The sequence below is a fragment of the Xyrauchen texanus genome, chromosome 10 (assembly GCF_025860055.1).
Source record: "Xyrauchen texanus isolate HMW12.3.18 chromosome 10, RBS_HiC_50CHRs, whole genome shotgun sequence".
NCBI classification, from domain to species: domain Eukaryota; kingdom Metazoa; phylum Chordata; class Actinopteri; order Cypriniformes; family Catostomidae; genus Xyrauchen; species Xyrauchen texanus.
In genome coordinates, this window is record NC_068285.1 from 13,611,628 (window position 1) to 13,627,924 (window position 16,297).

At 39.1% G+C, this 16,297-nt stretch overlaps 1 protein-coding gene across 2 annotated transcripts in view; it reads right to left on the reverse strand.

The window, feature by feature from the left end:
* Positions 1-777: 777 nt before the first annotated feature.
* erf (Ets2 repressor factor) overlaps positions 778-16,297 on the reverse strand; it is a 41,050-nt gene continuing 25,530 nt past the window's right edge. The window contains exons 2-5 of one of the 2 annotated variants that reach the window (XM_052136454.1): positions 8,681-8,900; positions 5,677-5,792; positions 4,597-5,528; positions 778-4,094 (exon numbers count right to left, since the gene is read on the reverse strand). In XM_052136454.1, coding sequence (XP_051992414.1) covers positions 3,537-4,094; positions 4,597-5,528; positions 5,677-5,792; positions 8,681-8,900 — 1,826 coding nt within the window. In that variant the 3' untranslated portion in view covers positions 778-3,536. Of the gene's footprint in view, positions 4,095-4,596; positions 5,529-5,676; positions 5,793-8,680; positions 8,916-16,297 lie in introns of both variants that reach the window. The other variant, XM_052136453.1, reaches the window with a different exon arrangement.

Below are 16,297 nucleotides of genomic sequence, written 5' to 3' on the forward strand. Positions count from 1 at the left end.
TTGTAACTGAACACTCAGGAACAAAACAAACGGTGCACATGACTAAAAGACTTAAAAATGTCTTTGTTTCTGTGTGGATAAACAGACCTGATGCCACTTAGTATTTTCCATAGCTGTGCGAAGCCCAAACCGATATTATAGAGCAAGCTTTTTTTCCCATCAACACATTGTACAAATATGTTCTGTGGTAATCATAGTTTCAGCCCAAAGTACCTCATTTAGCATAGTAATTGTTAATAAAGCTGTCAAATTGGTATTAACAGTTAGTGGTTTCTGAAAGCTTCTTACACTGTTTAAAAGATTGCATTTTTAATTACTTTGATGCTGTTTTAACTAAGTGTAAAAACTACACTTAGAAGGGTACATGCCAGGAGTTACAAAACAGTACTGCAGTAATACCATGGTGCAGCAATGGGATAAGATGGTAATGCCACCAAATTGAATAATGATCATATACATAAACACCACTAGTTTTACATGGTACCCGAGGCTACTTTCAAAGAAACCGTGGTATTACCACGTTTTTTCTTATGCATGTGCATAAGAAGAAAATTAAAAAAAACATGATTTTACCATGGTAAACCTTTTCAGGCTAAAAATATTTAGGGTAGTGACAATGAAAAAATATTACTGTTTACTTGAAGTGTTTATTGTTGCCATTCTGCAAATGCATTTCTACTTATACCGACTCAACTGCATATGCAGTTCAACAAGGGCAAAATGAGGAAACCGACAGATGCAAAGGAATTAAAGGACAACAAGACCACTTGATCCGCTTTTACCTGTTTTAATGAACCCTGATTACAGTTTTAATTACAAGAGCAAAAGAAACCACATGAGAAAAAAAAAAGTGTATACATGGTTCCTTGTAATGTCAAGTTTCGTCTCTTTACAAGTGTTATATAACCGCCGAGAGACCAAGATTGAAAGAAGAGAGAAGCATAAAGGTGGGAGACCTTGAACACAACAAAGAAATAATTGTCTTTTTCTTACATCATCCCCAAAAATGTAAAATATATATATGTACACATAACCAAAAAGGACATAATAAAATAAAAATAATGTGATAGCATTACATCACCCCTCCCCTTTCACCTGGTTTTCTTAAATACAAAAAAAACCCAGCATTAATACAAAGCCAGGGCACTATTAATCATGAGCACTTTTACAATGTGGTATCAAAGAGGGTAAAAGAGAATGCATTTGTTAAAATTATCGTTTTGAAAGGCTAAAATTTGGGTACGGGTTACAAACAAAAATACCAGCAATAATATCAACATTTAAAATGATAAATGGTCATATAAACAAGAGTATAATAAAACAGCAGTTTATACTGACAAGAGAGAGGAAAAAATATTTTCTAACACAAATAAGGCAGCTATCAGTTGAAATACAGATACTGAACCAGTTTAAGGCCGCCAAACAAAGAACAAACTCCCAAAAAATAAAAGAGAGAGAGAGAAATGAGTGTTGAGTTTGCCAGGTCCTATATTTCCTCCTCAGATGAGGGCTAAGTGTCTGCATGTCCTCTTACTTCGATTCAAACTGTCAGTTTAATAAAGCAAGGTCCCTTTTTTGAGGACATGGTCATTCAAGAAAACAACATCATTGTTTACTAGGATATCCTTAAAGTTTGCTACAAAAGGAGCTAGTCGTGATTAAATGACGTTGACGTTCGCATGTATGAGTGATCCAAATAGTGATACCTGTTCAATCTTAAACATGTTGAATTAAACACAGTCTCCAACAACTAAAAATACTGCAGAGAGGCAGAGTAGGAGAAATGAGCAAATGCGGCAGGAGGTGTGCGTGATCTAAGTGAGCGAACTATATACGTAGACCTTATAAGGCCAAGAATAGCTGTGCCACTCAAGGTTCTCAATGATTGGTCAGTAATGTTTAGCTTTGTCTGTAACAACACATTTCATTCAAAGTAAAGCACCGTAGGGCACTGAAACTAAACTCTGCTTACTTAGATTTTTATATAGATTTACCTTCAGAAATATAGCTCATATCAAAACCTACATTTTGAGTTTTTTTCTTTTATCAAATATATACGACTATCTTGGAATTAAGTGAGAGAATATATGCAATCTAATGCAATCTTATTTAGGATAATTTATTTTAAGGTAAAAAACTAAAAGGCATATTAGCAGTGTTTAAGGTCATGTTTCTAAGGCCTCTCCTTTGTGGGAGTTTGTATGTATTGTGGTTAAAATGAAGCAACCTAGTTAAAAGTATTGGGCATTCAGTCTTCTGTTTGTACATAAAAAGGCACAATTCTTTGTTCTTTAGAAGGCTTCATTTTCAAAGATGACCTATGTAATAGAAAAGGGGTATATGGTGAGGTATGCCTGAGATTTATGCTCAAACAATGGAGATTTTCTGCCTTTAAGAAAGACAGGGGTGTATTGGGTTTTATAAATGTGTTTAGTCAGTATTAAACATTTAAACTATAACCATACGTTCACTGCAACACATTCATAGCTTTTAAAGCACCTGAACCCACTTATATGATGCCCCAGTGTTCCTTCTACTTGCTTCCAAAATGGGTTAAAACTGCATTATAAAAAAAAGAAAATAACATCAAAAGGTGGAGAAGGAATAATCATATGCAATCCATAATTTGTATTCCAGCTTGTGGTCATGTAGATAGACTAGTGTATATAAAACAAATCCCCATTATATATACATGTACAAGATAAGTTAAGAGGTTGTTGAGTGGTCCCATAAGCCGAAGGTATAACTTGCTGTTCAACTAGCAAAGCTGGTGTCTTAAGCCTTGGTTGGACACTATGGCAGCAAAGGCAGCATTTCACTGGTAGCACTCAAGCATTAACTGCTCTGAAGGCAGTGACACAACACGAAGGTCCTGATTTGAGAACGAAAGGCAAGGTGGTTCTGTGAATGTCTGGGGGTGGGGGGGCTATGATCAAGTTTGAAGGGGGCGGCCAGCATCCTCCTGCACTTTTCACTTTATCCAAGAATGTCTGCTTAAAATTAGATAACGTCCACTGGACTGTGATCCAAATTTCCATGGGCATGAATGACAAAGGGGAAACAAGATGTTGAGGAGACCAATTCACAATCACATAATCACAACCCATATTTTACAGGTGTGCATCAACATCTGGTTCAGGCACTTCTGTAATCGCTTGACTTTGTTTTCAAGGCCTTGAGTTGAACCCCAAGCCAGAGCAAAAAAGAACTCAGGATGGTGGGATGGCGTTAGTCTACACAGCAATCAAGAAGTAATGAGTTCGGTAAAGGAGGGGCTCTGGCAAAATTTGGGGGAGGTGTCCTGTTACTTAAAATTCATAAGAGAAGATGTCAGTATTACTAATTCTTAGTGTCACAATATTTTGAAGCAAACCTTTAATTACAGCAGTATAAATGTTAGTTTGGGCTTCCAAGTCGAATGGACTTAAGCTGTTGCATGGTTAGATGGATCTGCGTGTAACTTCTGTGGTCGATACGAAAGCATTGAGCTTAAGGACGACTGCTCTGTGTAGGTACATTTATCTGACCGTGTCTCTTTAGCAAACATTGTTTTCTAAAGACAGCTGTGCGGTTGCTCGCTGCAGCTCAGAGCTCACCCTCCTCTGGCCCGTCCCAAGAGGTGCAACCAAACATTCTGGACTCTTCTGGTATCCAATTTCCTCCCCCAGTTTAGGCGCGGCCTCCTGGGTAAGCTCCTCCCTCTCGGCCCTACTCTTCTTGTCCTCTGCCTCTTCAGCTCCCGCCTCCATTCGCTGGTCTTCGCTCCAGCGTCGTTTAAAGCGCAGCTTGAGAGGGATGCAGAGTGTACCTCCGGGACTGATGGGAGCGCCCTGGCTTGGGTTAAGCTCTCTTGGTTCTGCTTTAAGACCCAGAAGTGTCGGGCCGATCCCAGAGGTAGGGGCAGCTGGAGTCTTGAAGACATCTTCCTCAAGATCGTCATCATCGGTCATTCGATTGTGGTTGGGTGGAGGGGCGGGGCCACCGTTGGTATGAGGAGGGGAAAAGACATCACATTCATCGTCTTCATGCTCTTCCTCACTGATATCGGTGACCTCAACTTCTTCCTCTGACTCCATGTCTGAGATGGGTTCAACCTAAAGATGGAAACAAAAAGGAGCAATTACATTTTCAATGCAACTTCACTTTTTCAACCCACTATAGTCTTTTTAGAATGATTATATTTGCATTTTATTCAAAGTGACTAACAAAACAAGTAGTACAACACTTTGTATTCATCATGAGAGTAATGTTAAAAGTGCACTGATAGAGCCCCATCAATGATGCATTGATGCTTAGACACAATCAGTTTAAACTCAAGTATCAACCAATCACCAGTGTATTAAGTGATTACATTATATGGACAATGTTATATGGGAGTTAATGGGCTTATACAGTATATGCACTTTGCTTAATTCCGTTGTGCTCCGTCTAGCTGTTTCTGAATGTAAAAACCTGTCTTGTCTGAAAATGGGCCATTTAAGTTAATTTTAAGTCTAAGCCCAAGGTGAGTGCAAAGTAGCCTATAGGCTGTTAACAGATTTAAGTAACTGATCACCAATAAAACTATGGCAGAACTTAAAAGAAAAGAAAACACACCTTGATCTTTGGTGGCACTACCAGGGTTGAGTTCATCATTCCAGATGAGGAAGAGTTTGAACCCTGCCCAGAAGCAGAACCAGGCTCACCAATATATGAGAAGGAAGCAGCTGCCCCTCCAGAGTTTGCTCCAGCTGAGGCTGACCCTTCTCGCTGTTTGCGGCCCAGAGGTGGTGGCTGTAGTTTAAACTTGAAAGGAGATAGATGAGGATCCTCAGCCTGGTAGTGCAGAGGGTGACATTGTAGGTTTGCACCTACACCTAAAGGACCTCCTAGCCCCTTGTCTGGGCGCTGGGGCTGGGGGATTACAATGTTTGGGTAGTGGAGGAATGCACGGGGACTCAGATGATAGTTGTAGACACTCTGAGTGTGAGCTTGCAGGTAGCGCTTCATGTCTTCTGGATTAAACGAGAAATGGGACCCCAGCATGGGTGACAGGGATGGGGATGGCGTGTAGGGCATGTGAGATGTGGGGGTCATTGAGAGAGCTGGAGAAAGAGCAGGAGCCAACAAGCCTCCAGGGCCTGGGAGAGGGGACACTGGGAAGGGGGACAGGGGTTCATGGTGTACCCTGTGAGGGGGCGCATGGGGCCCACTTCTGGACAGCCCTGTTGGGTTGGGTGGTGTACCGTAGACGCGGAACAGCGAGTCATGGGACAGTCGCGGGTGGAGAAGGTTTCTGAAGACCCGGTCGGATGGGCGGTCATCACCGGCAGCTATGCCTGTTTCGTCAAGCTCAGAGTTGGTAGAGGTGCCATCACTGCAGTCTGAGACAGAGCCACGAGCCATACGTCGAGTCACACCACTGAAGACACCTGGACTACGCAGTTCCTCACTGGGAGAGAGGACATCTGATTGGGTGGATGGTGGGAATCGGAAATGATTGCTAATGCCGGATGGAACAGGTGGAGCACTCTGTGGAACACCAGAACCTATAGAAAAAGTGATGGAAAATTATTACTACAACATTTTGAATTCTTGATAAATAAAATGATATTAAGAACACATGTTTCATTTTCAATATAGAACCAAATGAATGGGTCTTAGAAAGAGAGGGGTGTTAGGAACAAGGATCTTCACCTGCAGAGCCCATGTCAATGAATGGATAGTTGACCATCACCAGCTTGTTGAAGTTGAACTTGTAGGTGAATCTTTTCCCTTTGGTCTTGTGCAAGATCCTTTTGTTGTAGTAGTATCTGCAGAAACAGTGTTGGCATTGTTACACGCTTTATTTGAGCCATTATTAGGAGCCACAATTTGTTGAAGGCCAACGATTTGTGTTTGACATTCTTGCACTGGCTAAAATTTGCACGGACAATAATCAGTTTACAGAAAATAAAGGTCTGTAATGCAGCAAAAGCATTGAAAACTAGCAAATGGATAGTTGCTTCACAAATAGGCAGTGTTTATTCCAAAGCGACAACAATTTACTGTTATCTTTACTGTAAAACATCCAATAGGTCAAAGTATCTTGTAATTTTGTTCTCTCCCAATGAAGTATATATATATTTTATTGATTCTAACATTTACATTTTTGGGTGAACTAACCCTTTAATGGATCTGTAGTAGTAATGTATTGTAATTGTCAGAATGCAAAAAGTCAGGCCAGTAATGTTGAATCAGCTTGTCCAAAAAGTGAAAAACCAAACCATTTTAAGACTAAATCCAGACAAAATTATCTGTACCATTTAAGATTTCAGCATATTGTTATATACCCTATAACAAATTCAATTTAAATCAAATGTTACACTTTTGCAAACATGATGGAAAGGATTCAGTCGATTCGTAACAATGTTCACAACAATCTGAAGTTAGGATATTTAAGAAGAATCGTGAATTCAGTGTCTCTAAAAGACAAGTAAAGCTTAATTAAGACACCATTGATTGTGTGGAGACTAAATGTGCTGTGGCATCTCTGTGTGAAGACATTATATTGATATTCAATGGTGTAAAATGAAGCACAGAAAAGTTATGACTGCACATTGCTCACAGATTCAGTGCTGTTGCACATGCTCAAACCATACAGAAAAGGGCATATACACATGAACACAACACACCATTACACTCAGACACAAACATGCTGAGGCACACAGAAACACACTCTTTGAAGTACATTTGAACTAGCTTCAAAAGAGCACAAAGAGCTCTTAAGTGTGTCTGTCTTTGCCCATGTGTGGTGTGTAGACATTCATATAATAAGTGCACATGCGGCACATAAGCCACTCAGTAAACTGGCTGATCCAAATGGTTGAGAGTTAAGCTTTTAACAAAGATTACATCTACCATGGAAGCACTGGTCTGACTATATGTTGGTCTACAAGTGGCATTAGGTTAAAATATGACGAAGCAAATACGACAACTGAGCATGTTGTTTTTCATTGTCTTTTGGCCGTTTTTTCAAAGGCAGTCTGTTCAATTGTGTGTGTCGTAATTACGTCATAGGACGTCTGTGCAGCCTGAAGTATATTTGAATGGTGTTTGGGTGTAAAGAGTTTTAAGAACACATGCAACCTGTTAGGTACAGATAAAGAAAAATTGAAAAGAGAGAGAGAATTCCTTCAGGCCAATGTAAGGAATGCCGATGCTTATTTCTTCCCTTAATGACTAGACCTACACTGAATCTGCACATTTTCTCAAGTTTTCTACACTGGTTGTGGGAAAAAAATCTATAGAACAGATTTAACTATGGTAAAGTGTGTTAAACTGAGCTGAGAATACAAAACCAAAAGTTTTTATTTAATTAACCTTAAACGTTCATATATGTTAATGTCTATTTAAAAATGTATTCAAAACTGCAATTATTTACTTGCAAATAGTTTGATGGTGTTACATTTATTTTGGTTGTGTACTACGATAATACCATGTTTTTTGTTAAGCACCTATGCATCAAGAAAAATAGTTATTAACTAAATAGTACATAAATAAACAACAATTGTGTTGATGTCAGAGTAGTTGTTGCATTCAGTCGATAGCTGTATTGCAATGTCTGCTATTATTTCCAAACAGGCTAGCAAATTGTGTATAACTTTTGGGTGCACTCGTTAAGCATTAATCGAGAAGACATGTTTTTTGTCTTCAAAGTGACATCTCTCCATTTCTCAGAAGTCATCACGATCTCTGCTGTGACTCTGAAGAACTGCCTGCTCCACATCTGAACTGTACATATGTTTTTGCCCCCCCACCCACCCCACCACCCTTTCATCCATTCATATGTCTATATCTCTTTGAAAAATTGAAAGAGTTCTCAGAAGTGGAGAATGTACGCTAGTCCTGTAAGTGATGGCTGATGAGCGCTAAGTGGGCTTGATTATTCTGGTACGGTGAAGCCAGGTTCGGCAGGTTTGAGTGGGCATCCACAGGTTGCCATGGTGACCGGTCCAAAGAGTTGAATAACAGGAAGAGACAGACAAACAGGCAATTGGACAGATTGCGAGTGAAAGATAAGAATGGAAATAAGCCAGAAATAAATTGTCCGTATGGGGAGGCAGGCTAATGCATATAGAAAGGTGTTGCTAATGAAAAGAATGTCAAGAAGCAGTAATATGGCATGTGGAATTGTGAGATGTATGAAGTGAAATGAGATTCAAGACTCATTTACTGGTGCCACACAAATAGCCATCCTTCAAAGTCACGACTAGTGCTCACAAATGCAGATAGATTCTTATGTTAGCACGTTGCTAAGATATGCTCTATTATCAATTCTGTTCATATAAACATTTTTGGTTTTTTTTATTGATTCTTAACAATTTTAAATAAAATATGTATAAATGATATGTCCATCAACTATGTCATCTTGGTTAAAGTTTTTCTTAAAAACATATCTGGGACTATCCGTGAGGGATACATGTGATGCTACCTTAAGATTTTGTGCCAAAACGTGGTCTCCACTTGGAACAGTCTCTATTTTTGATGCCTATTCATGTTGCCTAGGTAGGCAGTTCACTTGGATTTGAACTAGAGCTATTACCTTCATAAATCCAGCTACTCTACGGACACCTTTTGGGCTATCAACGAAGACACAGCTGATGAAAATGTCAAATGACAAGCATATTTTGTGGATTTATTTGGCAAATGTAGTTTTTACCTGAGCGCTCGGCTGAGCTTGTCATAATTCATCTGTGGCTTGCACTTGCGGGCGCCCCACAGTCGTGCCACCTCGTCCGGGTCTTTGATGACAAATTCACCGTAATCCCCTTGCCAGGCGATAACATCGTGGTACTCCTCCTTCCGCAGCAGCTCCAGAATGAAGTGCCACAGCTGGATCTGTCTGGAACCAGGACTCGACTCCGGCTTGTACGCCCAGTCTGGGAAAGCAAACCCTAGTGATCAGACACAAAAATGGCTTTGTAATGCCTTTCACTTTCATAAAAAGTTTTGTTTTCTTTATTGTTCCTTCAGTGCAATCTAGTCATGACAGTGTTCACTGAGGGATGAGGTGAGGGTATGTTTTATCACTCTTGTCTTATCAAGATTAACAATGGGGTCAAGTTACTTCTTTTGTCTGTTCAAAAACTTTAAGCAAAGGGCAACATCCTTATAAGACTAAATTACTATGTACTGACAGTTAAGGATGATGTTTTTCCATGAAGTCTGCTGGACTTCATATTTCATATAGTATATCAATATATTGCATTTCTTGTACTCACAATATTGCAATGCTTTGAATCTTTATCACTTGTATCACAATGGTATTAAGTAGATGTGTATATCCAGCACTAGAAGTCTGTAGGCTCACATGTTCTTTCCAATCAATTCCCTGAATTTTAGTCTGATAAAAAGTTGCATGCACACTGGCTTAGAGGTACAGTACAATCTGTTTAGCTCCCAGTCACGTCTGAGAACATGAGTCTGAATAAGTCGTTAGAATGTCATGTTGTCAATTAAACAAATTTCAATCCAGAATCCTTGAGGCAGGAGTCAAAACAACACTCACACGTTCACAGATGGAGCAGCAGGAGTGTGCATGGTCTCTACTTTTAGAATCAACTTCAAGCAAAAGAAAAGCAGGAGAATGTTGGAGTCGAGACAAAAATGTGGCCATGACTTTGAGGATCTTCTGTTTCATTACCAAAACTGTTTGCGCTTTTGTAATAGCAGAGGAATATGAACATCTGACAAACGGTTACACAATGTTCTAAGAGACAGACTGATCACAAATCCATGCACAATGCTGAGTCAACGTGAGATCTAGAGGCATGAACACTATGGGACTGCAGAAATCTCTTTAAATTGACAAAGGTATGAGACTGCCAAAAGCCATTTGATTCAACAAACTAAGATGTAGAAAGCAAATTGATAATCTAGATTGCTGAAAACTCTTTGAATTTACAATCAATACAAAAAACAGAGAAATATGGAAGAAATCTGAAAATATTATTCCATATTTAATATTGGTTCAAGAAAGAGACCATAGAAAACAATTCAAATCAACAAACTACAAGAATGCAGAGAGCATTTTGAATAAACAAACTGAAACTGCGGAAAGCGTTTTAAATTGACATCACAGAAAGCTCTCTCTTACAAGCATGTAAAACAAGAAAGAGAGAAATATGGGAGAAATATCAAAAATATTTGCCATAAGGTTCAAGAATGAATAAGGCATGCATTTGAATTGGTGGTAAAAAAAAAAAATGCAAAAGAAAAAAAAAACCAACAAACTCCAAAAAGAAGTTAAGTATTTTGGTTGCCCCAAAATTAGAAATTACACAATTTCCCCATTGGTAAAGAAAACATTTAAATCACCCCAAAACACAATGACCAGTCTTACACTGAGATCCCATCTAAGCGCACCATGTCAGGTGGGAATGGACGAAAATAACACACAATATTTCCCACACTTCCAAACAAAAGAGAAAGACAGAGAGTCTTGGCACACAATGTGTTGTTTTGCTCAGTGGAATGCCCCTTTCAGACTGTTTAGAGCTTGGCTGCTAATAAAGCAGATCGCCGTGTTAGGCAGCTAACACAGAACAGCTCAGCATTACCACCACCGCCAACCCCGCACATGTGCTGCGGGGACCCACGCTGCGCAGGGGGGCGGTAGGATGACTTGGACAACGTGGGCTGGTACTAACTGTCCGTGACAACTGCTGAACAGTCGGCAATGCGGCTTGACTCATGGTTGAGATGCTTGTTTGAGAAATCTGGTAGTTCAAAGATGGTAAACTAATTTGACCCACTGAACAGAAGCAAGAGATCAGAAGCATTTGCCTTGCTTGCATGGGTCAAGATTAAGGATGTTAATGAACAATCAAAGATTGATTTTTTTGATGTTAATAATTTGATCGATAAAGCTTATTTATCATTGATTAATCAAGCTCAAATAGCACAAATAAAGAGCTGATAAAGCACATAGAGAAGGCTGTCATACAGTCCTCCGCCGCTAGAGGGCACACCGTTGCGTGCGCGTTGCAAGTCATGTCTAGTCAGGAATGGAACAGATACTTATCCTTCACTTCCTTGCTAATCATGGAGTGTTTCTCTAGATGAACGTTACGTTTACTGCATAAACTGTGTGTTAAAGTACAACATGAAAAGTAGGGAGGGATGTGCGAAACGACTAATTACAATTATGTTTAAGCCTACATTTTGGAGTGGACTAGTCTAAAACGTAAGACACCCTCAGAAAACTGCCAAAAGAACATTGTGTGTTTATACAACCCAGTTAAAATACTTAATCTATTCCAAATCAGACCCTAAATGTATGTGATGTGCTTGCCTTGCATTATGATCATTGTACATTAAATACAGAACATGACACGCATTCACTGAATCAAAGTTACCTAATACAGGCATATTTATTGGAAACAATTGAATGAATAGTGCTGGACCAATAGAGCACCCCTAATAACCTGTTCTAAATGGAATTCGCCAAGTAAAAGTTACTTAACATCATTAAACATTGGTAATTAAACAGGTAAGCCAAATCTGTGTTGACATTAACATGTCACCTGACTCACCTGATCATTCTTCACTTGAAAAAGTCAGCTCAGCGGGAAAAATAACTTGCAGGCACTCACAGATTTAAAGTGTAAAAACATCCATAGCGACTTGCGAATCCACTTTCCACACCACCAACAATCAAAGTGATTTCCATAGCTACCATAGCTTATCTAGCGTGATGCATTTTCCTGTATGTGCTGCGATTGTCAGAGGAAAGAGGCATGCTCGGCCTGAGGTGAAATTAAACTTTGTATACATGTTCTCCAGATATTCTCTTTTTTAATATTTTTTTTTTATTATATTTAAAATGTAACATTAACATGACATTAATTTAAGCGTATCCTTTGTGAAAATACGATAGCTAAATAGAACAGTTAAATGGGAAAAAATATTGAAGGACTGGTAATTCCAGAGTCGACTAGCAGCATCAGTACCGTTTATTCGACTAGTCTCACACATCCCTAACAACGAGCATTGTTGATCTGCCGGTCTCCCTGCATCATCTACACTTACAATCACATCAGTTCTAAACAAGCAAGCATTCAGGTTTGAATTCACAAATGTACACAAAACACAGCATGATTGTATTATAAATACACTTAACTTAAAATAGGCTGAGAGGAAACTTTTAATACTTGCATTATAGAAGTGTATTTGTTTAAATTCTTTACACAGTGAGCTACATTGACAAATAATGCAAATCAATGCAAACCAATTAATAAAATTTCTTAGAATTTACAACCCATGTCTGGATACTTTAGAGGTTAAATATCCAGTAATGTTTAAGAGCATTGGGGGATGTATCGCGATATCTTACCTCACAACACTACATTGACATTTAAAAACTTAAAGCCAATGCAAATTATTCAAATTTGTACCAAAATCAAAACAAGTTGTGAAACCTGTATTAATACCCAGCACTACATGTGGTGAGTAAAAAACATCATTTTAATTTTTGGGTGAAGCATCTTTTAATATGCAATGTCAACTAGTAAGCCATTTGTAGGTTGATTTCCCCCAAAATTTGAATACTGTGGCGCTCCAAATATTAGTGTTTAATCAACCAGCCCCACACAGCAACGTTGGCTTCACCAATGGCATAAGTTTGGGGTGGAACCAGCAGTTTGTCCAACCAGAGGAGTGTCTAAATGCTTTTTGTGATGCTAGTGGTGCAGAAATTATCCACTTCACCTTTAAGAAAAGTTGCAGAAACTTGGTTTGAAAAGGCATCCAAAAAGCCACAATCCTATTGATTTTAGCCTATAATTTCAAACCTTCTCCCAGCAACAAAGTTCTACAAAGTTTGTAGAGCACGACTTCAAAAAAGACCCCAGATCCTCAAGTGCCATGCTTAACATGTCCCAGCTTTCATCCTTTCTTGAGACACCTCACACTAAACAGTTCATACATGATTAGTTGAATGTTTGTGGGACCAATCCTCCACCAAGAGAGTGGGCATACAGGAACACAAAGCTTCCTACTGCGTGTGCACGTCAGAGCTGACTCACGGCATGCGCGTGATTGTATTTGTCATTCAGCATTCATAAGAAGTGCTCCTTTTCTCTCTGCTCTCATCCATTTGTTCACTGGGTCCCTGGCTCCCACACAATCTCCTAGCAACAAGACAATTTAGCTCTATAAATACGCATAGCTGAGAAAAAATTAACTCAATTAATCAATTAATGAAATCAAAATGGAAAACTTGTGACATATCAAAAGGTACATTGATGGGACAATAAAAAATAAAGAAAGATTGAATGAGAAAGTAACAATTGGCAATACGGTCATGATCAACAGGTTGACATTCTTGGAGAAGAACGAAGCAGCAGCAACATTTTTAGTGCATGTGCAAAACTCACCACCATAATTCTTTGCTATGCAGTTGCTAGGATGCTCTGGATGGTTATGATATTTATTTTTATTTTTTGTGCATTTTATCATTTTATCAAAATGTTTACAAACGGGATGCAACGAGTAATGTGCTGAAGTTTAATACTTGGGGTTATTGGTTTATTCAAATCCCTTAACCTAAGAATGAGCAACAGTACAATTGACAAAACTGTCACAATCAAGAGGTAGATGTTCTTTGGAAAAGGGGCTAAAAAAACGAAAACACACCCCATCTAAAAATCAGACTCTGGGGATGGCTGAGAAATGACTTTACAAGAAACCACTTTGAGGTTCTTTCAAACAAACCAGTATACCATAACACACTTTTTTCACACAAGACCACAAGACAACTTAGCGTGTGCACACAAACACTCTCAATCAAAGTGCAATAACAGCTATAACAGGCACGTCCCTTGGTGTCTGTGGGTTCTGTTGGGACTGCCATTTCTCTGATGGTTACTGTCACTAATAGCTATAGAGTCTGGAGACCGCCAGACAAAACCCTCGCTTGACAGGGCCCTGTACACACACATGCACAAACAATATGATACAAGCCTTACATGATACCATCTGTACAAACTCAAACACAAATAAACAATCCAGCTGACGAACATCTGAGCGAATGTTACACAAGGAACGGTGCTTTTCAGACGCAGGAAATTGGATGGACGACAGTAATACATTAACGTTTGTTTAGGCCCTTCTCATTTAGTTCTTGCATTTCTGCCAAATAACCCATACGTAAAGGGTATAAAAGCAGCACTCATTGCCATCGTCTCTGTTTGCTCGGTTTAGAGTTCAGCTGTAAAAGCTCTTTTTTATGGTGACACTATGACGCAAGTAAGAAAAAGAAAACAAAATGCCATCCTGCGTCTCTGGTCTGTATTTAAAGGCTCAGAAATGTTTAGGGCCCTCGCGCTCGTTCGTTCTGCCCCCCACTTCCCTCCCTTCCTCCTATTCTTTGTGGGCTCTATATTTAGGTGGAGGAAAAGGTCGTTCTCCATTTACTAATGATGGTGGCGACAGGGGAAAAAAAAATTAAGAGTGTGTGCCACTGTGAATGTGTGCAGGATGAGTAACACAAAGACTGTGCTGCTGCCTAAACGTTCCACTTACAATCTGCAGGAAAATGTCACAATGCCCTGCAGAGCGGTGAAAAATCTTGAGGAACAGATGATACGGACACGTTGCTGTCCATCTGTGTACGTTTGGCAGTTTGTTGCATTGATCTGTCTACATAGAGTGAGTCAGCACTGTTTTGCTTGAATGCATGTTTAGCGCTATTCGCCCCCGACGAATAATAATAAAACTAAAACTCTGCAACTGAATTTTTGTTTCTCAATCTGGATTCCACCTTCTTATTTGCATTAAGACATTAAAGTGGACAGAATTCCTCTTCTGAGGTGCCCAATACCTATGGTCTGCTTGGTTGAGTTACCCAAGATGAACAAATAATCATTGACTCAACTTTATACAACATTGATAAAATGGTGTGTTCACGGATAAATCTAAACAATATATTGTATATCTACAATAACCTACATGATTAAGTTGGCAATAAGATGTCTGATCTCTTTTCGATGAAATTTAACCAATTTCATGATTTTCAGCAGATGTTTGACTCCACTGAATGACTTTGTTGCTTCACGCTCCAGCTAAGTAGGTGGCGGTAATTAACCATAAGCTGCCAACCACCAATAAACATCACATGAGGAAGAAATAATTTCATCTTTATCAACAAATTTGCAGATGTGACAGCAGTTTGGATCATGAAATAATGTTTAACTAAATAGTAGATAAATAAACAGCAATGGTGTTGATGTCGGAGCTGTTGTATTCACATGAATCCAGTATTGCATTGTCAGTGCTGTCTTGTATGGTACATAACGATTTCATATTAGCCAGATAGCTAGCTAGCCTCATCACTTGTTTACTAGGGATGTAATGATATCAAAATCTCACGGTACGATACAATTTCGATATTGACCTCACGGTACGATATTTATTGCGATATTGTGGAAAAGCTCACGGTATTGTTAAATAGCTCACGATAGTGTTTGTGATGATAATAGCGAAAAAATACTGACATTTATTCTGCTTTTGCCAGTCAACAGGCAATTTATTGTTGTATTTATGGATCATGACAACATAAAACGCTGATCACATAGTGCTTTTTTTTTGACACGGCGAAACCAAAATGTTTCCAGACATCTGATTTAAAAGCTGCAGGGCCTGGCACAATCTCAACTTTGGGGTTGTTGTTTTCATCCTTACATGTATCGCTGTCGGCCATGCTGGCTTGCAGTGAGCTTGTGTGGACAGCGTGCAATCCTATTGGCTTAACAACGGTTGTTGTTACGACGCAGCGCAAAGGATCATGGTCTATGTAGTTAACAATGATTTGTTCCGCGGGACTGTGTTTAATCCTCTTGCTTTTTGACGGACACCTGTCCTTTTAATATTGTAACCCAACCACGATGATATCGAGACACGTTTACCACCACAATAGCACGATATCGTCAATATCGTTACATCCCTATTGTTTACATGACAACAGGGTGAGTCAGCAACTTGCTAACCGGCCGATTTCATGACTGTGATTTAGTTAGCAAGTTATGTGTATAACTTTGCCAAACTTCTTGTGTTGTTAGTTACATGCACTTGATCTGATCATCTAGATGTCTAGAACATAAGCTAAATTAGGCCTGGGTGTTTTTTCAGATTTTACGGTTAATTTAAATTTATGTTTTGACACAATCTTTTATTAAGCCAGCCCGTCTGGCACCAAAAAATCATGCCACAGTCGAAATCACTGAGATAATTTTTTTCCCCATTCTGATGGTTGATGTGAACATTAACTGAAGCTCAT